The following is a 26831-nucleotide window of genomic DNA, read 5'->3' as shown; positions in this document are numbered from 1 at the left end:
TACACAGCTAAGAAAGCTCAAAGGTACCTTGCAGACACTCAAAGCAGACACTTGAGGGCACCCAACTCTCAGTTACGAGTAGTGCCAGTCATAATGACAGAATGAAGTACCATTGAAAGAGATTGAAAGCGTGTGGGATGTCTCCAGGCTGGAAGTCTGGGCTGGAAATGTCTGCAATGCCTCGTACTTGTGGCCCGTGGGTATCCCAGAACTTCAGAAGCCACTGGTTTCTCCGCCAAACGAAGGATATGCACCTTATGGGCTCGGATCAAAAAAAAATTCTTCTAAACAACCCTCTAATGTTTATCTTTCATAGCCTGCCGGGCACACCCATCTTCAAAGGCAGCAGACGGAAAACAAGTGCCAAGAAGGAAGCACAAATGGCAGTCGCCGCGCTCCCGGAGTCCCAGCACCAAGGCCGAATGACCACTTAGGTCAGGAGATTTTTCCCCTCCAAGTTGCTGTTCCCGGGAGGTGTCCCAACGTCGCTGGTCCAGTCCCTAGCTCAGCACTCCATACACCCGAAGTTTAACAAAAGCTAGTCCAACTTTTTACCAATGGTCTCCAATGATTTTCACCAGTAGAGGGTGGATGAAAGACTAGCGGGCGGTAACCACGGCAACCAAAAAACCGGGCGGAAAGGGTGGGGCCCTGGACGGAAGCGGCGGGGTTCTTAAGCCTTCTCCCGGCGTCCATTTAGTGGCGGGAAAAGCGACTTCTTCTTAGTGGTCTTTTCTTGCTGAGTGGTAGCCTTTCCCCTCAACCAGCAATGGAGGAGCAGCCCCAGAAGCAAGCTGCCGATCAGCCCGCGGACTCCGGAGGGGAAGGCGGGGAAGGCGGGCCCTCGCAGGTCGCCGGTGCCCAGGAGGCGCGCAGCGAGGACCGCATGACCCTGCTGCTCAGGTTGTTCCCTCTGGCTGCCTCAGCCGGAGCCAAGTGGGAGTCATGGGCCGGAGCTCCGCCCTTTGTTGAGAAGGGCTTGGGTTCGAATTTACACTCTGTCACATCTTGGCTCCGTGACTGCCTCATTCGCTTCAACTTTTGTCTTGAACTCCTGACCTCAGGTGATCCACCCACCTCGGCCTCCCAGAGTGCTAGGATTACTGGCTTGAGCCACAGCACCCGGCCCCATTCGCTTAAACTCTTGAAGCTCTTTATTCATCAGCGAAAAGGAGAGAAAAATAACACCCTCGTAGAGAGGTTGTAGGGTTAAATGAAATTGTCTAGGAAAGTGTTGAGCACAGTGCCTCGGGCCCTTAGAAAGTCCTTAGAAGCTGTAATTTCTCCTGCTTCCCCCGCCTCACGCCCTGGGTCTCTGGTTTTCAGACGAGGTGAATGTCAGCGCTAAACTGGAAGGAGGGTGCCCCTACCATTTCTTTTATAACTACGACCCTTTTGTAACCCAGAAGCTTTATTTGTTATTCTAAGGGTGGCTGAGAAAAAGGAGAATAGACCCAAAGTCAGGCAAGCAAGTTTTATTAACTTGCCAGGCTGCTGGGTAACTATCAGAAGAGGCAGCCCCGAGCTTACAAAACGAAGGGTTTATAAGGGGTGGAAGGGGCATAAGGGAGTTTCAGGACTGAGGTCATCTCTCCGGTGGTAACAGGCACAGAGATAGTTTGTCAAGTTGTAACAGACCTACAACTTGAGACCCACAAAAGTCATCATCCTATGACTTTTGTGGCGGCAGTTTTTAAAAAAGAAACCTTATGCCTCAAACAGGAATTTATAAGTATGGATAACAAACATTTGTTTTCCCTGTCCTCCCTCTAGCTGCCCGGATGGCTGTAATCAGGCTTTGCTTAATTGTAGCACGTCTGGCGGCCTTGATGTGGCGCCTCGGTAGTGGTTCAGGAATGCAGCTGCAGAGCAATCAGTGGGAGGGAACGGGTCGGCTTACACGGAGGGCGTTTTCTGAGGCAGCCTGTCACTGTTATATATTCTTCTAAGGGGACGATGTTTATACGTTTCCGCTAAGCGGTTGCTGGGAAAGATTCGATGAGACGGAACATCAGCCTTCTAAAGCAATGAGCAGGCGAAGTTCCTGGACGGAATCTGCCCAACTGCCTATTTTTGTGTGATCACTCAAGCTAAGAATAATTTTTGTGTTTAAGTGGTTGCAGGGAAAAGATAATAAAATATTTCATAATACATGAAATCGATTAGAAATTCAAATTGCAGTGTCCATAAAGTTTTATTGAAATACAACTTTCCTGCCACAAGGGTGGAATTGAGTAGCTAAAACAGAGACCGTGTGACTCACCCTAAAAAATTTGCCATCAGCCCCTTTGCAGAAAAAAAAATTTAAGTCCTCTGTTCTATGTCATAACAAAGGTAGTTTCAAAAAAAAATCATTTTGTGCCCAGCGCGGTGGCTCATGCCTGTAATCCCAACACTTTGGAGGGTGCAGGTTGACGGAACACCAGAAATCAGGAGTTCAAGACCAGCCTGGCCAACCATGGCTAACATGGTGAAACTCTGTCTCTACTAAAAATACAAAACCTAGCCAGGAATGGTGGTGCACTCCTGTAATCCCAGCTACTCGGGAGGCTGAGACAGGAGAATAACGTGAACCTGGGAGGTGGAGGTTGCAATGAGCCAAGATTGTGCCACTGCACTCCAGCCTGGGTGACAGAGCAGCCTCATTGCTTATTTACTTTTCCCAGAAAATAAATGAACTCAAAAGGCAGTTTCAGAATTCAGAGGTTGCAGTGAGCTGAAGATTGTGCCATTGAACTCCAGCCTGGGCAACAGGGAGACTTCAACTCAAAAAAAAAAAAATTTTTTTTTTTTTTCAATGTTTTGAAGAATGAAAAGATACGTGTTTCTTTTTTATTGTCTTTTCCTCCTCACCCTTGCTGTCATCTTAAATTACCATTTGCTCATAGTTTTTCTACATATCATTTTAGATTAATAGAACCGAAAAGCTGTATGAATTACTAATCTTAGTATTAGTATCTTTGTTATTGTTATGACTCTCCTGATAAAATCTGTGTTTATAAATAATTACAGTGGTTTGGGGTTTAATCCTTTCGGTCTATTTCTTCTTTGTATAGCATCCAGTTCAGTCTGGCCTATTAATAAAGTTAAAGGCCAGTTTTTTTCCTCACAGATACTGTTTTTGCTGTGTATTCCATTTTGGGTCTTCCTTTGAGGCCTTGAAGTTCTTCATGCCCATTTTATTTCATTATTATTATTTTATTTTTTATTTTGAGATGGAGTCTCACTCTGTTGACCAGGCTGGAGTACAGTGGCACAATCTTGGCTCACTGCAACCTCTACCTCCTGGGTTCAAGCGATTCTCCTGCCTCAGCCTCCCAAGTAGCTGGTACTACAGGTGCCTGCTACAATGGCTGGCTAATTTTTGTGTGTGTGTGTGTTTCTCTTTTTTTGGCTGTTTCCATCTTCAACATTTGCAGCTGAATTTTTTTTTTTTTGTAGTAGAGATGGGGTTTCACCGTTTTAGCCAGCATGGTCTCTCCATCTCCTGAACTGGTGATCCACCTGCCTCAGCCTCCCAAAGTGCTGGAATTATAGGCATGAGCCATGAGGGAAACTAGAAGTTTGTAATTCTTAGTTTAATTATTTATACTTATTTTCTTGTATCAGCTTATGGAAAAGATGAGTTGGTTCATCATGTGGTAGTGAGTAAAACCTCAGTCAATAAATATGTTGGCCAGGCCTGGTGGCTCAGGCCTATAATCCCAGCACTCTGGGAGGCTGAGGCAGGTGGATCACGAGGTCAAGAGATCAAGACCATCCTGGTCAATGAGGTGAAACCCCATCTCTACTAAAAATACAAAAATTAGCTGGGCATGGTGGTGCGTGCCTGTAGTCCCAGCTACTCGGGAGGCTGAGGCAGGAGAATTGCCTGAACCCAGAAGGCGTAGGTTGCGGTGAGCCGAGATATTGCCATTGCACTCCAGTCTGGGTAGCAACAGCGAAACTCCGTCTCAAATAAATAAATAAATAAGTGACTTTCTATTCTCTTTATCTGTTTTCAGGCTGAGAGCACAGACGAAACAACAACTCTTAGAATATAAATCAATTCTTGATGCAAGTAAGTATTTTCATTTTCAAATTAGGGTTTTTGTTTGTTTTCTGAGACAGGGTCTTGCTCTGTCATCCAGGCTGGAATGCAGTTGCACAGTCTCCAACTTACTGCAACCTTAGCCTCCTGGGCTCCAGCAATCCTCCCCCTTAGCCTCCGAAGTAGCTGGCACCATAGGCACATGCCACCGCACCCAGCTAATTTCTTGTATTTTTTGTAGAGACAGGGTTTTGCTACCACATCCAGCCTCAAGTAAGATTTTGTGAGTTTGATTTCTCAAGGGAAAAGAAAATTAATTTTATCAAAAATTATTTATATATGTCTAGTGTACCAAAACTGGTAAACAAACATGCAGTATATTTATGAAGTATAAGTATAATGAAGGAAACAATGGCATGATAAGAGGGAGGGGCTTCTTTACATAGAGATAACTTCTCTAAGATGATTTTAGAGCTCAGATCCAAATGAGAAGAAAGTGTTTACATTCCTATAGTTTTTGTTTTCTCTGTATAGCTAATACCATTTTTAAGGGATTGTGACATTCAAAAACTTGGGCAGATTTAGTTAATGTTGTAGAATTTCTATACCTAGAAGACAGATGTACGGCAGGCCACAGGAAGTTTAGTTGTAGCTTTCGAAAGAAGTTGTTTATCTAAAATTGACTATCTGCACTTTTAGAGGCCAAGGCAGGAAGATCACTTGAAGCTAGGAGTTTGAGATTAGTCTGGGCAACAAAGTGAGACCTCGTCCTTACAAAAATAAAAAAATTTAGCCGGATGTGGTGATACGTACCTATAGTCCATCTCGGACTCACTGCAGCCTCCAAATCCTGGGCTCAAGTGATTGAACCATTGTACTAGACTCCACTCCACTGGGTGATAGAGTGAGACTGTCAAGCAATCAATAGATAGAGAAATAAGTATTGATTTTTTTTACCATTTAAAAAATATATATATTACTGAGACTTCATTGGTTAAAGGATTGTTTTTTACAATATAGGCATCTATTTTAAGGGTACAATTTGATGAGTTTTGACAGATGTCTAAATCTGTATAATCACTACCATAATCATGATACAGAACATTTTCATCTGAGCATGGTGAATCAATCTGTAATCCCAGCACTTTGGGAGTCCAAGGCAAGAGAATTGCTTGAGCCCAGGGCAACCAGCCTAGGCAACATAGCAAGACCCCATCTTTACAAAAAATAAAAAACAAATTGGCCGGGTATGGTGCCATGCACCTGTAGTCCCACCCAGCTGACGTAGGAGGATTGCTTGAGCCTGGGATATCAAGGCTGCAGTGAGCCAAGATCACAACCATTGCACTCCAGCCTGGGTGACAGAAGGAACCCCTGTCTCCAAAAAACTAAGATATAGGGCCCTGTAATTCTAGCACTTTGGGAGGCTAAGGCAGGTGGATCATGAGGTCAGGAGATCAAGACCATCCTGGCTAACACAGTGAAACCCTGTCTCTACTGAAAATACAAAAAATTAGATGGGCATGGTGGCAGGTGCCTGTAGTCCCAGCTATTCATGAGGCTGAGGCAGGAGAATCGCTTGAACCCGAGAGGCAGAGGTTGCAGTGAGCTGAGATCGCACCACTGCATTCCAGCCTGGGCAGAGCGAGACTCCATCTCAAAAAAAAAAAAAAAAGAAAGAAAAAAAAAAATATAGAACATTTTCTTTTTTTTTTTCTTTTTTGAGATGGAGTTTCGCTCTTGCTACCCAGGCTGGAGTGCAATGGCGCAATCTCGGCTCACTGCAACCTCCGCCTCCTGGGTTCAGGCAATTCTCCTGCCTCAGCCTCCTGAGTGGCTGGGATTACAGGCACGCGCCACCTTGCCCAGCCAATTTTTTGTATTTTTAGTAGAGACGGAGTTTCACCATGTTGACCAGGATGGTCTCAATCTCTTGACCTCATGATCCACCCGCCTCGGCCTCCCAAAGTGCTGGGATTACAGGCTTGAGCCACCGCGCCTGGCCTATATAGAACATTTTCATACCAAAATAGTCCGGTGTGCCACTTCACAGTCAGTCCCCACCCTTTCCTCCAGCAACCACCAATTTGATTTCTGTTACTGTAGAATTGTCTTCTAGAGTTGTGCTATCCAGTATGGTAACCACTAGCCACTGTGGCTTTTTTTTTTTTTTAAGACAGAGTCTTTATCTTGTTGCCAAGGCTGGAGTATAATGGCCGGATCTCAGCTCACTGCAACCTCCGCCTCCTGAGTTCAAGGGATTTTCCTGCCTCAGCCTCCCAAGTAGCTGGGATTACAGGCACCTGCCACCACGCGTGGCTGATTTCTTGTGTTTTTAGTAGAGATGGGGTTTCACCATGTTTGCCAGGCTGGTCTCTTAACTCCTGACATCAGGTGATCTACCCACCTCAGCATTCCAAAGTGTTGGGATTACAGGTGTGAGCCACTGTGCCCAGCCACACATGTGGCTTTTCAAAGCTAATTAAAATTAAATAAATTTAAAATTAGGTGCATATCAAATGCTCAGTAGCCACACGTGGCTAGTGGTTACCCTATGGGATAGCATAGATATGAAGCCTTTCCATCATCACAGCAAGTTCTGGGCTTTTTTCTGTTCCATTGAGGTATTTGTAGATCCTTTTTTTTGAGACTGTCTTACTCTGCCACCCAGGCGGAATGCAGCAGCAAGAGCTTGGCTCACTGTAACCTCCACCTCCTGGGCTCAAGCAATCTTCCCACCTCAGCCTCCCAAGTAGCTGGGACAAAGGCATGTGCCATCATACCTGGCTAATTTTTAGTAGAGACAGAGTTTCGCTATGTCGCCCAGGCTGGTCTCAAACTCCTGGACTCAAGCAATGTAGTTGGTTAGTCATCATTGTCCTGGACTCAAGCAATATGGTTAGCCATCATTGAGATGGGTCGTAAATGTAAAATACAGACAGAATAACGTGAAGTATTTCGTTAATAATGTTAAATTGACTACACATTGAAATAATATTTTGGCTCTATTGGGTTAAATAAGTATATTAAAATTAAATTTCACTGTTTTTCTTCTATAATGTAAAAATGACATTTTAAATGATGTTGCGGCACTGTTCTAAAATGTTAGTAACTTCAAAAAATTATTTATTTGCAGGTGAAGAAAAAACTCCAGAACAAATTATTCAAGAAAAGCAAATCGAAGCGTATGTTGTATTTTAAAATTTTGTTTATGGTTTTTACTAAGATTTAATCATATTTTTATTATTTCATTGTTGTTAGAGATGGAGTCTGACTATCACACAGGCTGGAGTGCAGTGATGTGATCATAGTTCATAGAAGCCACGACCTCCTGGGTTCTAGGGAACCTCTGGCCTCAGCTTTCTGAGTAGCTAGAACTACAGGCTTATTGTACCACACCCAGCTTTTTTTTTTTTTTTTTGTTGGCGGGGCTGAGTGCCTGTAATCCCAGCACTTTGGGAAGCTGAGGTGGATAGATCACCTGATGTCAGGAGTTCAAGACCAGTCTGACCAACATGGAGAAACCCCGTCTCTACTAAAAATACAAAATTGGCCAAGCTTGGTGACCCATGCCTGTAATCCCAGCTACTCGGGAGTCTAAGGCAGGAGAATTGCTTGAACCTGGGAGGTGGAGGTTGCAGTGAGCCGAGATCGCACCCATTGCACTCCAGCCTGGGCAACAAGAGCGAAACTCTGTCTTAAAAAATATGTATATATATATTTTGTAGAGATGGGGGCCTCACTTCATGCCCAGGCTGTTCTCAAACTCCTGGCCTCAAGTGATCCTCCACCCTGGCCTCCCAAAGTTCTGGGATTGTAGGCAGGAGCCACTGAGCCTGGTCATAATCTCATTTTCTATGCTATAACATTGTCTTTCTTTTTCCTTTCCTTTATTTTTCCAAGTAATTTGTGATGAGTATATTAGGAAATTGTTAATTTGGGATGGAGATTTATATGTACACAAATTATCACGTTAGAACTTTCTGGTCTCCCTTTTTACAAGATACTGAGTCAAGTAGCTCAGGGGCATTAGTTTACCAAGTGTGTAAATAGACATTGGTATATTGAGTCTGTAGAACACTTTTATTTAAATAAATGTGTTTTACTTTTTTCAAGGACTTACTTTATACATTTATTTCAATGTCTTTTGACATGAATAAATAAATACATTCAATTTATTTCAATGTATATTGATATTGCTGAAATTCTTTTGCTCATGTTTCTTTGATAGTAAAATTGAAGACCTGGAAAATGAAATTGAAGAGGCGAAAATTGCTTTTGAGATAAAACAGCTTGCAATTGACAGGTAATTATTACATTTTAAATGCAAGCATTGTGAACTGAAAGCAAAATGGATATGAGGGCAAAGTGGAGGGAATCTTTTAACTGGGCTAAATGACTAGTCAGGCACAATGATGATTAGATAATGGTCATACAAATATTTTATTAATTTTTTTTTTTTTGAGATGGAGTCTTGCTCTTTTGCTAGGCTGGAGTACAATGTTGTGATCTCGGTTTACTGCAACCTCCGTCTCCTGGATTCAAGCGATTCCCCTGCCTCAGCCTCCTGAGTAGCTGGGACTATGGGTGTGCCCCCTACAGCTGGCTAATTTTTTGTATTTTAGTAGAGACGGGATTTCACCATGGCCAGGATGGTCTCAGTCTCCTGACCTCATGATCCACCTGCCTCGACATTCCAAAGTACTGGGATTACAGGCTTGAGCCACAGCACCCAGCCTAATATTATTATTATTTTTTTAATTTGACAAGGTCTCACTCTTGCCCAGGCTGGAGTACAGTGACATGATCACTGCTCACTGTAGCCTCAACCTCCCAGGCACAAGTGCTCCAGAGGCATGCACAACCACGCTTGGCTAATTTTTTTTATTTTTTATAGAGACGGGGCCTCACTATGCCGAGGCTGGTCTTGAACTCCTAGGCTCAAGTGATCTTCTCGCCGCACCCTCCCCAAAATGCTGGGATTATAGGTGTAAGCTACCAAGCCCAACTTGGTCACAAAAATTTTGAGCCCTGAGAGAAAATTTGCATTACAGACTTTCCTCAATTTGCTGTGGATTTAGGTACTGATAAACTCATTGTAAGTTGAAAATACAGTAAGTGAAAAATGCATTTAGTACACCTAATCTGGCTGGGCACGGTGACTCATGCCTATAATCCTAGCACTTTAGGAGGCTGAGGCATGCAGATCACCCGAGGTCAGCCTGGCCAACATGGTGAAACCCTGTCTCTACCAAAAATATAAAAGTTAACTGGGTGTGGTGGCACATGCCTGTAATCCCAGCTACTAGGGAGGCGGAGGCAGGAGAATCCCTCAAACCCAGGAGGCAGAAGTTGCAGTGAACTGAGATTGCACCATTCTACTCCATCCTGGGTGACAGAGAAAAAAAAAAAAAGGACTGTTTTAAAGTCTATAGTCATATATGGTTTTATATTCCCTAAGTACTTTCATTTCAGGCCCATCCTGATCTTTTTAGTGCCTTAATGCTTCCACTGGCTTTGCACAAAGTAAATGGTTTAGAGAACTCATTCAGCTCAGGCCAGATTTCAGATTTACCTGGCTTCTCATTTTGGCATTATATACCCCATGCAACAGCCCTATCCATCTTGGTGTTATTTTATATTTCTGTGTTTTATTTCTCAAAATATTTCCCATATAATAATATTTTAAACCTATTTCTGTTTTATGTATATTTGAATCAATCTTTGTCATGTTTTGAATTTTTTTAATATACCACAAATTTTATCCATGTTTTATAATGCAAACTTTTTTTCTCTCATAGGATAAGACTTTCAAGTGCACTTAAAAAAAACCTGGAGAAAATTAGCACAGAGTCTAGGTATGATTTTTTTTTTCCTCTGGATTCAGTAAGGATGGCATCTGCATAGTAACTTATAGTTTTGTGAATTTTTGAAAATTATTATTGCCAACTGTCTTTATCTGGGGAATAAAAAAGGTGATGACATTTTTGTAGGCCCTCCCCAGAATTACAGCAACTTTTATAGTTCTAATGATATTTTGTTCCATATGGATTGTGACTGTACAAAGCAGAAGAGTTTATCCAGAAGGTTGGAAAAATTTAAGGGAAAGCTTTGAAAGTTCATTTTCTTCAATATTTACTATAAACCAGGAACAGGGCTATCTCATTTAATCCATCAAAACCCAATGAGATAGGAAGCATACTCCTCAGTTTTTATTGGTAGAAATGAACTTGTTCGATCAAACAGTTTCTTTATGATATAAAGACTCTAGTAGGTCAGGTCCTCTGTATCCTGGTATCTGGCCTCAGAGGTCTTACCTATGGTCTTACTTCCCAAAGCTCTTGTGATAAAATATCCCCTTCCCTTGAGCACCGGAAAAGTTCCAAGATAGGTCTAGGCACTTTTTTTTTGAGACAGAGTCTTGCTCTGTCACCGAGGCTGAAGTGCAGCTCACTGCAACCTCCACCTCTCGGGTTCAAGCGATTCTTAGCCTCAGCCTCCTGAGTAGCGGGAATTACAGGTGCCTGCCACAATGCCCAGGTAATTTTTATATTTTAAGTAGAGACGGGGTTTCACCATTGGCCAGGCTGGTCTGCATCTAGGCACTTCTATCTTAAGTGTTTTAGCCCACACTGATGCACGTTTTCCCCATATTCCAGCTAAATCCTAATTACATAAATCCAAAAATCTGAATTTGAGCACTCATAATTCTTGCTATTCCATAAAGATTACAGAGGCTCATGCCTGTAATCCCTCCCAAGCCTAAGGCAGGAGGATAGCTTGAGCCCAGGCATTTGAGATCAGCCTATACAACATAGGGAGGCCTCATCTCTACAAAAAAAATTTTTTGGGGGCCGGGCGCAGTGGCTCTAGCCTGTAATCACAGCACTTTGGGAGGCCGAGGTGGGTGGATCACGAGGTCAAGAGATCGAGACCATCCTGGTCAACATGGTGAATCCCTGTTTCTACTAAAAATAAAAAAATTAGCTGGGAGTGGTGGCGCATACCTGTAATCCCAGCTACTCGGGAGGCTGAGGCAGGAGAATTGTCTGTACCCAGGAGGCGGAGGTTGCAGTGAGCTGAGATCACGCCATTGCACTCCAGCCTGGGTAACAAGAGCGAAACTCTGTATCAAAAAAAAAAAAAATTTTTTTTTTGTTTCTTTGGTTTTGTTTTGTTTTTGAGATGGAATCTTGCTCTGTCGCCCAGGCTATAGTGCAGTGGCACGATCTCGGCTTGCTGCAACCTTCGCCTCCTGGGTTCAAGCGATTCTCCTGCCTTAGCCTCCTGAGTAGCTAGGATTACAAGGTGCCGCCACTACACCTGGCTAATTTTGGTATTTTTTGGTAGAGATGGGGTTTCGCCATCTTCACCAGGCTTGTCTTGAACTCCTGACCTTGTGATTCACCCTCCTCAGCCTCCCAAAGTGCTGGGTTTACATGTGTGAGCCACTGCACCTGACCTCTGCAAAAAATGTTTTAAAATTAGCCAGGTGAGGCCAGGCACGGTGGCTCACGCTTGCAATCCCAGCACTTTGGGAGGCCAAGGTGGGCAGATCATGAGGCCAGGAGTTTGAGACCACCCTGACCAATATGGTGAAACCTTGTCTCTACTAAAAATATAAAAATTAGCCAGGCATGGTGGCGGGTGCCTGTAATCCCAGCTACTAGGGAGGCTGAGGCAGGAGAATCACTTGAACACAGAAGGCAGAGGTTGGGTGAGCTGAGACTGCTCCACTGCACTCCAGCTTGAGCAACAGAGCGAGACTTCAACTCAAAAAAAAAAAAAATCAGCCTGGCATGGTAGAGCTGCCTATAGTCCTAGCTACTCCAGAGGCGGAGGCAGGAGGAAGGATCAGCCTCCTGCCTTGATCCTAGGAGGTCATGAGGCTACAGTAAGCTGTGATCTTGCCACTGCACCTTAGGCTGGGCAATAGTGAGACCCCATCTCAAAAAAAAAAAATTATTGAGTTAAAGGTGTGAGGTGCAGGACAGCAGGAGAGATTCATCATGTTGTCACTGAAATGTCAGAGATTTGGTCTAGGCCCTGTTGCTTGCTGCACAGAAATGTAATCACCGACATGAGTATTGTCAGGAAGAAGGCTTTATTTGGGTACTGCAGCCAAGGAGAGGGGAGATCAGTCTCATCTCCTAGATGGACTAAGATTAAGGCGGTGTTTTGTTTTTTTGAGACGGGGTCTTACTCTGTTGTTCAGGTTGAAGTGCAGTGGTGTGATCATGACTCACTGCAACCTCGACCTCCCAGGTTTAAGCAAGCGATCAGCCTTCCATGTAGCTGGGACTACAGGCACCTGCCACCATGCCTGGCTAATTTTTAAATTTTTTGTAGAGATAGGATTTTGCCATGTTGCCCAGGCTGGTCCTGAACTCAAAGTGATCCACCTGCATTTTGGCCTCCCAAAGTGCTGGGATTACAGGTGTGAACCACCACACCCTGCCAAATTAAGGGTTTATGTAGCAGGGAAGATATGTAACCATGTATGGGAAAACAGAAATTAGGGAGGGGTAAGGAAGAGTAGTCAGTCAATAGGAAGCAGGTAGTTGGTTAGACAGTCATGATGGGTGAGGGGTCTGGTGTCTCATTGTTCAGAGGGGGTGATCTTGTAAGTTTCAGTACCTTGATACTATCTGGGAGGCCTGATGGTTGGTTTCCTGAGAAAGGAACTCAGATAAGATAATTGTAACTTTCTCAAGTTTTAAGACTGGAGAGTCAGTTTTAAATTCATTAAAAAGAAACCATAAACATCAATTCTGTGGGACAATTGGGCCAGTTTCACTGTTGACACCAAAATAAAATAAAATAGTAAAATAAAACTTAATAGTACCCAATCAGAATTTTACTTAATTTTTTTTTTTACTTAATAGTAAAATAAAACTTAAGTGTACCCAATCAGAAACTGATAACTAGAGATGTTCCACTTTATTTTTTATTTTTTATTTTTTTTTGAGATGTTCCACTTTAACCAATCAATTATATTTTCTTATTTTTTTGGAGACAGAGTCTTGCTCTGTTGCCCAGGCTGGAGTGCAATGGCATGATCTCAGCTCACTGCAACCTCCACCTCCCGGGTTCAAGCGATTCTCCTGCCTCAGCCTCCCAGGTAGCTGTGATTACAGGAGTGCACCTGTAATTAAAAAATTAGCATGCCCAGCTAATTTTTTTTGTATTTTTAGTAGAGATGGGGCTTCACCATGTTGGCCAAGCTGGTCTCCAACTCCTGACCTCATGATCCACCTGCCTCAGCCTCCCAAAGTGCTGGGATTACAGGCATGAGCCACCACAGCCAGCCCTAACCAACCAATTATATTTTCTTTCTTTTTTTTTTAAATAAAGATGGGGTTTCACCATGATGGCCAGGCTGGTCTTGAACTCCTGACCTCAGGTGATCCACCCACCTTGACCTCCCAAAGTGGTAGGATTACAGGTATGAGCCACTGGGCCAGGTCAGTTTTCTTTCTTCTATGAACACCTTATAAAAGCTTAATCACTCACCTCCCACAGTAGAGCACTAAACAGCTTACAATCCTGTTCTGCCAGATGCATGAATTGTCTGCTCAAATAAACTTGTTATATTTTAATATGCCTAAGTTTATCTTTTGAGACAATCAAATACAGCTGTAAATCATAGAAAAATGAATTCAGCTCTCCCAGGTTTGTGCAGATTCCCCTTTGGGCCTTCCCAATTAGTTGCTTCTACAGTGTTTTTCACACCTGGCTGACTATCAGATTAATGTATGTTATAATGATCACATTGTTGGTTCTATCCCAGACTTTCTGAATGATCATGTTGTTGGTTCTATCCCAAACTTTGTGAATCAGCATTCAGAAAGTTTGGGATAGAACCAACAACACGATCATTATATTTTTCCCCTTCTTCAAAGAGGAAAGAATCTAGTGGAGGAGAAAAACATCCACAATCATACTGTAGTGCAGTAACGAATGTGAACCAGAGTTATGCACAGGGTGGAATAAAGGGGTAAAGGAATTACCTAGATCAAGTAGTTTGGTATGGCTGGAGAATACTTTCGTTGTATTTTATTTTACATTCCTGGCATGTGGCATAGTTCTTGAGAGCATGTACTAAGTACTCAAAAATATTTGTTGAAGAAGTAGAGTTAAAAAGCAATTTATTCTTTGAAACTATTTGGGAAAAAAAAATAAAAATGATACACTAGAATATGCTGAGTGCATAAGCAAAAAAAAAAAACTATTCTGTATGCTGCAATAATGGTGGATACATGTCATTATACATATGTTAAAACACCGAGAATGGGAGGGGCCTCAGTGGCTCATGTCTATAATCCTAACACTTTGGGAGGCCAAAGAGGGAGGATTGCTTCAACCCTGGAATTCCATACCAGTCTGGGCAACATAGGGTGACCCCGTTTCTACAAAAAATTTAAAAATTAGTGGGGCATGGTAGTGTATGCCTATAATCCCAGCTGCTTTGGAGGCTGAGGCAGGACAATTGCTTGAGCCCAGGAGGTTGAGGCTACAGGAAATTGTGATTGTGACATTGTACTGCAGCCTGGGTGGCAGAGTGAGACCCTGTCAGAAAAAACAAACCCATAGAATATACACAAGCAAGAGTGACCCCTGATGTAAAATCTGGATTTTGGGTAACAATGACATGTCGATATAGGTTTGTTGATTGTAACAAATGTGCCACTTTGGTAGCAGATGTGGATAATGGGAGAGGCTATGCATGTGTCAGGGGTAGGGTGTATATGAGAAATCTCTGTACCTTCCTCTCAGTTTTGCTGTGAAAATAAAATTACTCTAAAAATTTTATTCAAAACAAAAGCAGCTTGTTAGGAAATTATTAGGGTGCTTCCTCTCTATGAAATATTTAGAAACGATCCCACATTTTAAAATATGGTATTCTTTTGTCTGTGACCAAACATTTTTCTAGGGAAATGCATCTCTAATTTTCACAAAAATTTATTTTACATCAAACTTTTCCAGATTTCTTTTCTTTTCTTTTCTTTTTTTTCAAGATGGGGTTTCACCATGGTGGCCAGACTGGTCTTGAACTCCTGACCTCAGGTGATCCACCCACCTCGGCCTCCCAAAGTGTTAGGATTACAGGCGTGAGCCACTGTGCCCAGCCCCAGATTTATTTTCTTAAACTAACTTTCTATCCAAATGTATTGTGGAGTTAATCAAAGTAAGTTTTCACTCATTGATTACTTCATTAATGGCAGTTATTATTTTTAACTAAGGTATGAATGAATAACCTTAATAAATCATCTTTTTGTTTCCTTTTCAGTGTGCTCATGGATAACATGAAACACCTATTAAAGCTAAACAAATTAGTAATGAAATCACAGCAGGTAAACTTATACATTAGGCTACTTATGCGTTCTCATGATTTCACTCTCAACTTCTTGCTGGTAACTGTATTGTATATGATTAAATAGGATTATCCAAAGGTAATGCTATGATTGAAATTCACTGTCCTTAAGTTCTCTCTTTTTTTCAAAATTCTATTATTTCTGACTAATGTTGAACATTATCTACTTATAATTTAAGCCACTGTCTTCCTTTGTTGTGTGGAAATAGAAGAATTGAAAACTGGAACTTTAGATAACTAAGGCTAATAGATAAAACTCGGTGATTTAAGTATTACAGGTTTGTCCTTACACATAGTAATGTGCTTTAACTTTTTTATTTTTAATAACAGGAATCTTGGGATTTAGAGGAAAAACTGCTTGATATTAGAAAGAAGAGATTGCGTATGTAGAACACTTTTTTTTTTTGGCAGAACATATTTTGCTTACTTTGTAGATTGATAAGGCCATATTTCTTAGCCACTGAGAAATTTCCTAATTTCTAACTTTCAAATTTCTTAAAATTTTTGATATGGCAGTTTAAAAAGTGGAATGTAAAATATATTTTGCTCTATTTATTCTCATTGTTTTAGAAGTTTTATGTCTTTTTTTTTTTTCTTGAGACTGAGTCTCACTCTGTAGCCAGGCTAGAGTGCAGTGGCGCAGTCTTAGCTCACTGCAGCCTCTACCTCTCGGGTTCAAGCGATTTTCCTGCTTCAGCCTCCCGAGTAACTGGGACTATAGGAGTGTGCCACCAGGCCCAGCTAATTCTTGTATTTTTAGTGGAGACGGGGTTTTACCATGTTGGCCAGGATGGTCTCGATCTGATGTTGTGATCTGCCCACTTCGGCCTCCCAAAGTGTTGGGATTACAGGTGTGAGCCACCACACCTGGCCTGTTTCTTTTGTTTGTTTATTTGTATTTTGAGAGTCTTGCTCTGTCACCCAGGTGGGGTGCAGTGGTGCGCTATCTCAGCTCACTACAACCTCCACATCCCTGGTTCAAGTGATTCTTACGTCTCAGTCTCCTGAGTAGCTGGGACTACAGGCACCCACCACCACGCCCAACTAATTTTTGTATTTTTATTTTTAAAAAACATTTTTAATTTTTTTTGAGACAGAGTCTCACTCTTGCCTAGGCTGGAGTGCACAGGCATGATCTTGCTCACTGCAACCTCCGCCTCCCAGGTTCAAGCGATTCTTGTGCCTCAGCCTCCAGAGTAGCTCAGATTACAGGCCTGTGCCACTATACCTGGCTAGTTTTTGTATTTTTTTAGTGGCAATGGGGTTTCACCATGTTGGCCAGGCTGGTCTTGAACTCCTGACCTCAGATAATCGGCCTCCCAAAGTGCTGGGATTATAGGCGTGAGCCACCACTCTATGCCTCATTGTTTGAGAACTTTAAATCACAAAATTAATACATTCTCAGCAGGGGAAAAAATAAAATGATGTGTAGTGAAAAAGTCGTGTCTTTTCTACATGATGACTGTTTGGTATTTATCATTCTAGACTTTTCCACGTCCATGTAAACATTTATATATCCATAATTTCTAAATGATCAAATGGTATGTTTGGATCGACAGCCTTTTCACTTAATTTATCATGACATGAGATGATTTTTTGCACTGAAACTATTGAAATGTTTATTTCAAAAGCAATACATACTCTAGAAGATTTGGAAACAAAAGTATACATTGGAAAAGTTGAATTTTTAAATTTTACATCAATAGATAATCAGTCTTCAGGCTTTTTTTTTTTTTGAGGGGGGTGAGAAAGGATCTTGCTCTGTCACCCAAGCTGGAGTACAATGGCATGATCACGGTTCGTTGCAGCTTCAAACTCTGGGCTCAGCCTACCAGGTAGCTGGGAGTACAAGTGCAGTCATCCATGCCCAGCTAACTTTTGTGGTTTTTTTGGCATAGAATCTCCCTGTGTTACCCAGGTTTATCTTGAACTTCTGCCCTCAATGATCCTCCTGCCTTGGCCTCCCAAAGTACTCGGATTACCAGGCATGAGCTACTGCACTTGGCCAGTATTTCTTTTTCTTTTCTTTCTTTTTTTTTTTTTTTTTGAAACAGTCTTGCTCTGTTGCCCAGGTTGGAGTCCCATGGTGCAATGTTGGCTCACTGCAACCTCCATCTCCTGGGTTCAAACCATTCTTCTGCCTTGGCCTTCCAAGTAGCTGGGATTACAAGTGCATCACCACCATGCCTGGCTAATTTTTATATTTTTAATAGAGACAGAGTTTCAACATGTTGGCCAAGCTGGTCTTGAACTCCTCACTTCGGGTGATCTGCCCACCTCAGCCTTCCAAAGTGCTGGGATTATAGGCATGAGCCACTGCACCCGGCCTCCTTGTTTTTTGAGACTGGGTCTTGTTCTCTTGCTCAGGCTGGAGTGCAGTGGCACGCTAATAGCTCACTACAGCCTTAACCTCCTGGGCTCAATTTTTCACTTGAGCATCCCTAGTGGTCGGGACTACAGGCGCATGCCACCATGCCTGGCTGATTGTTTTCTTATGTAGATTTATTATTTTTTCTGTAGAGATGGGGTTTTACCATGTTGCCCAGGCTGGTATAGAACTCCTGGGCTCAAGTGATCTGCCCACCTTGGCCTCCCAAAGTGGTGGGATTACAGACCTGAGCCACTGCGCCCAACCAGATTTGTTTTTTTGAGACAGGGTTTCACTCTTGTTGCCCAGACTGCAGTGCAATGGGACAATTTCTGCTCACCACAACTTCTGCCTCCCATGTTCAAGTAATTTTCTTGCCTCAGCCTCCTGAGTAGCTGGGATTACAGGCATGCACCATGACACCAGGCTAATTTTGTCTTTTTAGTAGAGACTGGGTTTCTCCGTGTTAGTCAGGCTGGTCTCAAACTCCAGATCTCAGGTGATCCATCTGCCTCGGCCTCCCAGAGTGTTGGGATTACAGGCATAATCCACAGTGCCTGGCTGGTTTGTTTGTTTTTTTTTAAGACGGAGTTTCTCCTTTGTAACCCAGGCTGGAGTGCAATGGTGCAATTTCAGCTCACTGCAACCTCCACCTCCCAGATTCAAGTAGTTCTCCTACCTCAGCCTCCTGAATAGCTGGGATTACAGGTGCCCACCACCATGCCCAGCCAGTTTTTATATTTTTAGTAGAGACGAGGTTTCACTACAGCCAGGTTGGCCAGGTTGGTCTCCAGCTCCTGACCTCAGGTGATCCACCCGCTTTAGACTCCCAAAGTGTTGGGATTACAGGCGTGAGCCACCACACCCAGCCCAAATCTGTTCTTTTCAAACATTATGTAGATTTGCCTGTTAGCAAATAATCTCAGGGTCAGTAATAGTATTGGTCATCTTGTCTAATTCCCCCACTTTTTTTTTTTTTTTTAAGTAGAATCAGGGTCTTGTCCAAGTTAGTCTTGAACTTCTGGACTTAAGTGACTCTCCTGCCTCAGCCTTCCAAAGTGTTGGGATTGTAAGAATGAGCCACCTGTGCTTAGGCTATACTTCTTTGATTTTTCATTTTCTCCACTGTATTTCAACCTTCTTGAATACATTGATGCTGAAGAACAGGCCCCTGAAATACAATCATTTATATTTCCAAGTAGTTTAATTCTTAGACTGTTTCCAGAAATACAAAAATGGGTGATGATGTTTCTCCCGGGAGAGGGGAATCTTAATTTTCTTTTCTTTTTTTCCCTGAGATGGCGTTTCACTTTTGACTTTTGTTGCCCAGGCTGGAGTGCAATGGTATGATCTTGGCTCACTGCAACCTCTGCCCCCTGACGGAGTGATTCTCCTGCCTCAGCCTCCCAAGTAGCTGGTATTACAGGTGTCCGCCACCACTCCCAGCTATTTTTTGTATTTTTAGTAGAGATGGGGTTTCACCATGTTGGCCAGGCTGTTCTCAAACTCCTGACTTAAGGTGATCTCTCTGCCTTGGCCTCCCAAAGTGCTGGGATTACAGGTGTAAGCCACCACACGTGGCCAAAAATATTTCTTTATATGTATTTCCTACTTAGTTTGGCAACCCAAAATAAGCCCTCATTACATGATGCCACTTGAAATATCTGTAGATAGCTGTTATTGTCATACATAAATACCTGGTATATGTCACTAAGGGCATTGCTAAGTACAAAATTAAAATATTGTTATTTTGCATCAGGGAAGTTGTTTTTAAATCAGAATAAAATTGCAACCTAAATTGCTACTAAGTAAAATTTTTCTCTTGACTAAAATAATCAGGAAGTGATCTGCTTCGTGATTTTTCAAGATCCTTGTTTGTAGAGGTATCATATATGGTATATTATTTTATTTTTTAACCTAACAGAATTAAAACAAGCTTCAGAAAGTAAGCTTTTAGAAATACAGACTGAAAAGAACAAACAGAAGATTGATTTGGATGGTATGGAAAACTCAGAGAGGATAAAGATCATACGACAAAACCTACAGATGGAGATAAAAATTACTACAGTTATTCAACATGTGTTCCAGGTAACATTTATATAAACTAATAAGGAAGGTAAAGAACTTTTTTTTTTTTTTTTTTGAGATGGAGTTTCACTTTTGTCACCCAGGCTGGAGTGAAATGGCATGGTCTCAGCTCACTGCAACCTCTGCCTCCTGAGTTCAAGCAATTCTCCTGTCTCAACCTCCCAAGTAGCTGGGATTATAGGGACCCTCTGCCAGGCCCAGCTAATTTTTATATTTTTTGTAGAGACAGGGTTTCACCATGTTGGCCAGGCTGGTCTCAAACTCCTCACCTCAGGTAACCTGCCCCCTTAGCCTTCCAAAGTGCTGGGATTACAGGTGTGTGCCACTGTGCCTGGCCAACTTTTTGATGATGCTGTTATACAATACTGACTTAACTTTCAGCTAGTTTTGATCCTGATGAAATAATTCAGTGTTTAATTTTGGTCTGTTTACATATATCTGGAATTTGTATATACTTAATGTTTAAGGTCTTGATTTTTTTTTTTTCTTTTTTTCAGACAGTCTCACTCTGTAGCTCAGGCTGGAGTGCAGTGGCATGATCTCAGCTCACTGCAACCTCCGGTTCCTGGGTTCTCCTGGCTCAGCCTCCTGAGGAACTGGGATTATCCTGCCACCACACCTGGCTAATTCTCCTGCCTAAGCAATTCTGCTGCCTCAGCCTCCTGAGCAGCTGCGATTATCCTGCCACCACACCTGGCTAATTTTTGAGACCAGCCTGGCAACACAATAAAACTCTGTCTCTACTAAAATACAAAAATACAGCTAGTTTTTGATCCTGATGAAATAATTCAGTGTTTAATTTTGGTCTGTTTACATATATCTGGAATTTGTATATACCTAATGTTTAAGGTCTTGATTTTTTTTTTTTCTTTTTTCAGACAGAGTCTTACTCTGTAGCCCAGGCTGGAGTTTTGCCATGTTGGCCAGACTGGTCTCAAACTTGTGACCTCAGGTGATGCACCTGGCTCGGCTTCCCAAAGTGCCGGGATTACAGGGTTGAGCCACTATACCCAGCACACTCCAAGTATTTTTAACAAGTAAAACCTATTCATAGAAACTGATGAGGCAGTTATAAATAATAAAAAAGAATTATTTTTTTTTTCTTACTGCAGAGAATAAAGTGAGAGCATAAAAAATTATTGTAAGCATTGTAATATTCCCTAACATGGAGATCAAGGCTAAACCCATGCTAAAAGTGGAAATGAAAATAGAAGAATATGGCTGGGTGAGGTGGCTCATGGCTTTAATCCCAGCACTTTGGGAGACCAAGGTGGGAAAATCATGAGGTCAGGAGATCAAGAGCAGCCTGGCCAAGAGACCAGCCTGTCCAATATGGTGAAATACCATCTCTACTAAAAATATAAAAATTAGCTGGGTGTGGTGGCAGGTGCCTGTTATTTCAGCTACTCAGGAGGCTGAGACAGGGTGCTTGAACCCAGGAGGCGGAGGTTACAGTAAGCCAAAGATACGCCATTGCACTTTATCCTGGGTGACACAGCGAGACTCTGACTCAAAAAAAAAAAGAAAATAGAAGAACATACTAGTTTTTTTTCTTATGATCACAGAGCTACACACCTAATAAATGTTAATTATTTGATAAGATTAGTGTAAATTATATTTTAAATCTTGTTAAATATTTAAAGTACTTATAACTTTAAAACATTTTTTTTTTTTTTTTTTTTTTTACAGAACCTTATTTTGGGGAGTAAAGTCAATTGGGCAGAGGATCCTGCCCTTAAGGAAACTGTTCTGCAACTTGAGAAGAATGTCGACATGATCTAATAAGAATTGATTTCTGTTCTGGTCAACATGGTGAAACCCCGTCTCTACTAAAAATACAAAAAATTAGCTGGGCATGGTGGCACGTGCCTGTAATCCCAGATACTCAGGAGGCTGAGGCAGGAGAATTGCCTGAACCCAGGAGGTGGAGGTTGCGGTGAGCCGAGATCGCGCCATTGCACTCCAGCCTGGGTAACAAGAGCGAAACTCCGTCTCAAAAAAAAAAAAAAGAATTCATTTCTGACATAGTTTACATTTCTGGCAGTCCCAACTCTTATTTGGAATATTTTTATGCATTTGTTTGTCAACTGTAATTTTAGAATATCCATAGCGTTTACAGTCGTGGTTAGTTATTTGTTATTGGGATTGAAAAAAGTGACTTTAAAATATATATTTCTATATTTAGTTTGCTTTTTTTTTTGAGAGAGAGTCTGGCTCCGCCGCCCAGACTAGAGTACAGTGGTGCGATCTTGGCTCACTGCTACCTCCAACTCCCAGGTTCAAGCAATTCTCCTGCCTCAGACTCCTGAGTAACTGGGACTAAAGGTGCACACTGCCACACCTGGCTAATTTTTTGTATTTTAGTAGAGATGGGGTTTCATTGTGTTGCCAGGCTGGTCTCAAACTCCTGAGCTCAGGCATTTCCACTGCCTTGGCCTCCCAAAGTAGCAGGATTACAGGCATAAGCCACCGCACCTGGCCTAGTTTGCATTTTTGGTATCAGTTATATAAGTTAAGAAATAAAAGGAATTGATGTTACTCTGTCTTTTTTTTTTAAAAAAATTCATGCCCTTTACAAACAGTAGTACTCTATCTTAGTAATTATAAAATAGAACTTGCCACTTTTTATACATCACAGTCCATTTTTGAAAAACTAATTTGAGCACTTAATATGGAGCTGTTGAACATTTTTACAGCTAATGTATTTTCAACATTCTTTGTTTGTTTGTTTCCTTGAGACAGAGTCTCACTCTTTCACCCAGGCTAGAATGCAGTGGTGTGATTTCAGCTCACTGTAACCTTCATTTCCCAGATTCAAGCAATTCTCATGCCTCAGCCTCCTGAGTAGCTGAGATTACAGGTGTGGGCCACCATGCCCATCTAATTTTTTGTATTTTTAGTTGAGACGGAGGTTTCACCATGTTGGTCTGGCTGGTCTCGAACTCCTGACCTCAAATTATCCGCCCGCCTTGGCCTCCCAGACTCCTGGGATTACAGGCATGAGCCACTGCACCTGGCCTCAACATTCTTTAAGGACTTTTAACCTAAAATGATGGTAGCTTTTTTTTTTTTTTTTTCGTGAGATGGAGTCTGGCACTTTTGCCCAGGCTAGAGTACAATGTGGCATGATCTCAGCTTACTGCAACCTCCGCCTCCCAGGTTCAAGGGATTCTTCTACCTCAGCCTCCCTAGTATCTGGGACCACAGGCATGTTGTATGACACCTGGCTATTGTGTTTTTTGGTATAGATGGGATTTTGCCATGTTGCCCTCGTGGTCTCAAACTCCTGAGCTCAAGCAATCCACCCACCTTGGCCTCCCAAAGTGCTGAGCCACTGCACCTGGCCAAGTGCCTGCTTAAAGATCTATTCTGAGAGAGAACTTGTATTAACTCTTCCTGAAATAATACTGAATAATAACCCCAAATCTCAGTGGCTTATAACAAGACATTTCTGTTTTGGGGCTGTGCTTCAGCTGCTAATTCTAGGACTCAGGCTGAGGGAACAGCCACAATCTGAAACATTCTCATGGCATAGGGCAGGAGTTTATGAAGCCAAGTTCAATTACACCAGTATGATTAAAGCTTCTGTTTGAAAGAGGTGGACATTGATGAAACCTGACATCATTGCGGCAGAAAAGTATACTTCTCCCATGGCAGGGGAGTGCTGGGTTTCAGAGTTGGAGAAATAAAACGGGTATTTACTGAAAGAATACAATCTATTGGGCCGGGTGTGGTGGCTCATGCCTGTAATCCCAGCACTTTGGGAAGACGAGGTGGGTGGATCAAGAGGTCAAGAGATTGAGACCATCCTGGCCAACATGGTGAACACCATCTCTACTAAAAATACAAAAAAATTAGCTGGTGTGGTGCATGCCTGTAGTCCCAGCTACTCGGGAGGCTGAGGCAGGAGAATTGCTTGATACTGGAAAATGGAAGCTGCAGTGAGCGGGGACCACACCACCGCACTCCAGCCTGGCGATAGAGCAAGACTCCATCTCAAAAAAAAAAAAAAAAGAATACAGTCTATTAAACTCAGCTATCTTGGTCATAAATATTAACTTCCTTTCTGCGTTCTGCATGCAAAAGACACTTCCCAACGAAGATAAGAGATAATGCTAATAGTGTCATCCAATTGTTAGCTTTTTTTCAAAGTTTAGTCTTTCATATCAGGTCCAGATATAACCCTTCATCTAGAGACTTGTGAACTGAAAAGACATATCAACTCACACATCCAGCAAACAACAGTGGAACAGGTCTGCAGTCTGTAGCAATTTTTTTTTTTTTTTTAAGTAGAGACATGGTCTCACTTTGTTGCCCTTGCTGGTCTCAAATTCCTGGGCTAAAGCTGTCTACCCACCTCAGCCTCCTCTGGTGCTGGAACTACAGGTGTGAGCCAGCACACCCAGCCAAAATCTTAAGTATTACTTGGCAAATGATAGGAGATTCCCCTTCCTAGGGGATAGGGAATGACATTGATGAGGCTCTTGTATTGCTTCCTGGAAGCACTTCATTCAGGTTCTTCACTCTGCCTGTGGAAAGGTTCTACCTCTTTCATTATCAATGTTGGCCATATCTCTGAGGAGGGCATTAGAGAGTATGTCCTTCTGAGCAGCTTTCTCAAGTTGGGGACACAAAGATGTTTTACATCTACAACAGTTTTTGTTTGTTTGTTTTTGAGATGGAGTCTGGCTCTGTTGCTTAGGCTGGAATGCAGTGGTACCATCTCACCTCACTGTAACTCCCCACATCCCAGGTTCAAGGGATTGTCCTGCCTCAGCCTGCTGAGTAGCTAGGACTACAGGTGCACACCACCATGCCTGGCTATTATTTTTGTAGTTTTAATAGACACAAGGTTTCACCATGTTGGCCAGGCTGGTCTCAAACTACTGATCTCAAGTGATCCGCCTGCCCTGGCCTCCCAACGTGCTAAGATTACAGACATGAGCTACTGCGCCCAGCCTTGGAGAGAGATATTTTCTATTATTATTTTTTTATATGGAGTAGATATATTTTCTAAGGCCAGAAAATCCACCTATGGATTATGTTCTACAAAAAGGACAGAAGAACCAAACTGATGATACCATATCACTAAAAAACTCAGTGATCAGGGCATGGTGGTGCATGGCTATAGTTCCAGCTGCTCAGGAGGCTGGGGCAGAAGGACTGTTTGAACCAGGGAGTTTGAGGCTGCAATGAGCTATAATGGTGCCAGTGCACTCCTGCCTGGGTTACAGAGTGAGACCGTCTCAAAAAACCAAAAACATAAAACCCTCAGTGGTAGTTCTCTGCTGTTTAAGGCTAACAATAAAAGACTATTAGAGAGCTGTATGGGCAGGGCCACCCCTGAGACTCCAGACCTGTAAAGCTACCAACACGCAATACCTGCCTGAGAGAGCCCAGGCACCTCTCTTCAACTTCTGAGGGCTGCTGGGTTGGCGGTGCCCAGCAAAACCATGGGGTAGGGCTGCCTGGGGCTTTGGGGTCCAACCTCTATCCCAATGCATCCAGAAGGCAAGATACTGAGTTAAGAGCCAATGTTTGCTTTGTTGGATGTTTTACTTAGGACCTATTACTCATTTTTTCTTGCCTATTTATCCCTTTTGGAATGAGAATGTCCCATCATAGTGTTTTTGTGCAGTATGTATTTGATTTCACAGGCTCACAGCTGGAGAAGAATTTGCCTCAGGTTGAATCATGCCTCTGATCTGTCTGCCTCAGCCTTCCAAAGTGCTGGGATTACAGGTATGAGCAACTGCACCTAAAAAATGTATTTTGCATGTGAGAAGTACAAATTTTGGGGGCCAAGCTATGGTCTGAATGTGTCCTTGAAAATTTATCTGTTGAAAATTGCCAGTGTGACAATACTAAGAAGTAGGGCCTCCAGGAAATGATTAAATCATGAGTACAGAGCCATCATGGATGAGATTAAGGCCCTTAAAAAAAGGTTTGAAGGCCAGGCATGATGGCTCACACCTGTAATCTCAGCATTTTGGGAGGCCAAAGCGGGTGGATCGCCTGAGGTCAAGAGTTCGAAACCAACCTGGCCAACATGGCAAAACCCCATCTCTACTAAAAATACAAAAATTAGCCAGGCATGGTCGTGGACACCTATAATCCCAGCTACTCTGGAGGCTAAGGCAGGAGAATCACTTGAACCCTGGAAGCAGATGTTGCAGTGAGCTGAGTTTGCAACACTGCACTCCAGCCTGGGTGTCACAGCAAAACTCTGTCTCAGAAAACAAAGGGAGGGGGTTATGGACAGATCGGAATAGACCACATTTGGTTCAGTAATTTATATTTCTTTTCTTTTTTTTTGAGATGGAGTCTTGCACTGTCGCCAGGCACCAGGCTGGAGTGCAGTGGCACAATCTCAGCTCACTGCAATTTCCACCTCTTGGGTTCAAGCAATTCTGCCTCAGTTTCCCGAGTAGCTGGGACTACAGGCACACGCCACTACGCCAGCTAATTTTTTTGTGTTTTTTAGTAGAGTCGGGGTTTCACCATGTTGGCCAGGATGGTCTCAATCTCTTGACCTCGTGATCCGCCTGCCTCGGCCTGCCGAAGTGCTGGGATTACAGGTGTGAGCCACCGCACCTGGCCAGTAATTTATATTTCTAAAAAGCTCCTAAGACTTAAAAATGATTGATGTATATCATCAAAAATATTGATCAAGCTTACAATACTATATATAACATAAGCATTATTTATCGCAGAATGTAATGTAACTTTTTTTTTTTTTTTTTTTTTTTTTTGAGACAGAGTCTCCTCTGTTGCCCAGGCTGGAATGCAGTGGCTCAATCTTGGCTCACTGCAAACTCTGCCTTCCAGGTTGAAGCAATTCTCCTGTCTCAGCCTCCCAAGTAGCTGGGACTACAGGTGCCTGCCACTATGCCTGGCTAATTATTAGATTTTTAGTTGAGACGGGGTTTCACCATGTTGGCCAGTCTGGTCTGGAACTCCTGACCTCAGGT

General features: G+C 42.6%; 1 protein-coding gene across 2 annotated transcripts; it reads left to right on the top strand.

Annotated features, from left to right (window-relative positions):
* The first annotated feature begins 666 nt into the window (after positions 1-666).
* CENPH (centromere protein H) lies at positions 667-21872 on the top strand. Of its 2 annotated transcripts, XM_035291482.3 has the most exons (9): positions 667-903; positions 4005-4060; positions 7167-7215; positions 8262-8336; positions 9832-9888; positions 15321-15384; positions 15735-15786; positions 19697-19860; positions 21550-21872. In XM_035291482.3, exons 1-9 carry the CDS (start codon positions 770-772, stop codon positions 21640-21642), a joined length of 744 nt encoding a protein of 247 aa, XP_035147373.1. In that variant the 5' UTR covers positions 667-769; the 3' UTR covers positions 21643-21872. The 2 variants fall into 2 exon arrangements, with proteins under 2 accessions (XP_035147373.1, XP_078221532.1); XM_078365406.1 differs by lacking the exon at positions 9832-9888.
* Positions 21873-26831: the final 4959 nt, after the last annotated feature.

Source organism: Callithrix jacchus, chromosome 2 (assembly GCF_049354715.1).
Source record: "Callithrix jacchus isolate 240 chromosome 2, calJac240_pri, whole genome shotgun sequence".
Taxonomy (NCBI): domain Eukaryota; kingdom Metazoa; phylum Chordata; class Mammalia; order Primates; family Cebidae; genus Callithrix; species Callithrix jacchus.
This window is presented reverse-complemented; position numbering and strand designations above follow the sequence as displayed.

Bases quoted from the DNA above. Each gene is read 5' to 3' on its own strand.
- CENPH (XM_035291482.3), top strand. From the start codon at position 770: ATGGAGGAGCAGCCCCAGAAGCAAGCTGCCGATCAGCCCGCGGACTCC. The intron at 15,787-19,696 runs GTATGTAGAACA...TTAACCTAACAG, and splicing joins TATTAGAAAGAAGAGATTGC to AATTAAAACAAGCTTCAGAA. The intron at 19,861-21,549 runs GTAACATTTATA...TTTTTTTTACAG, and splicing joins TTATTCAACATGTGTTCCAG to AACCTTATTTTGGGGAGTAA.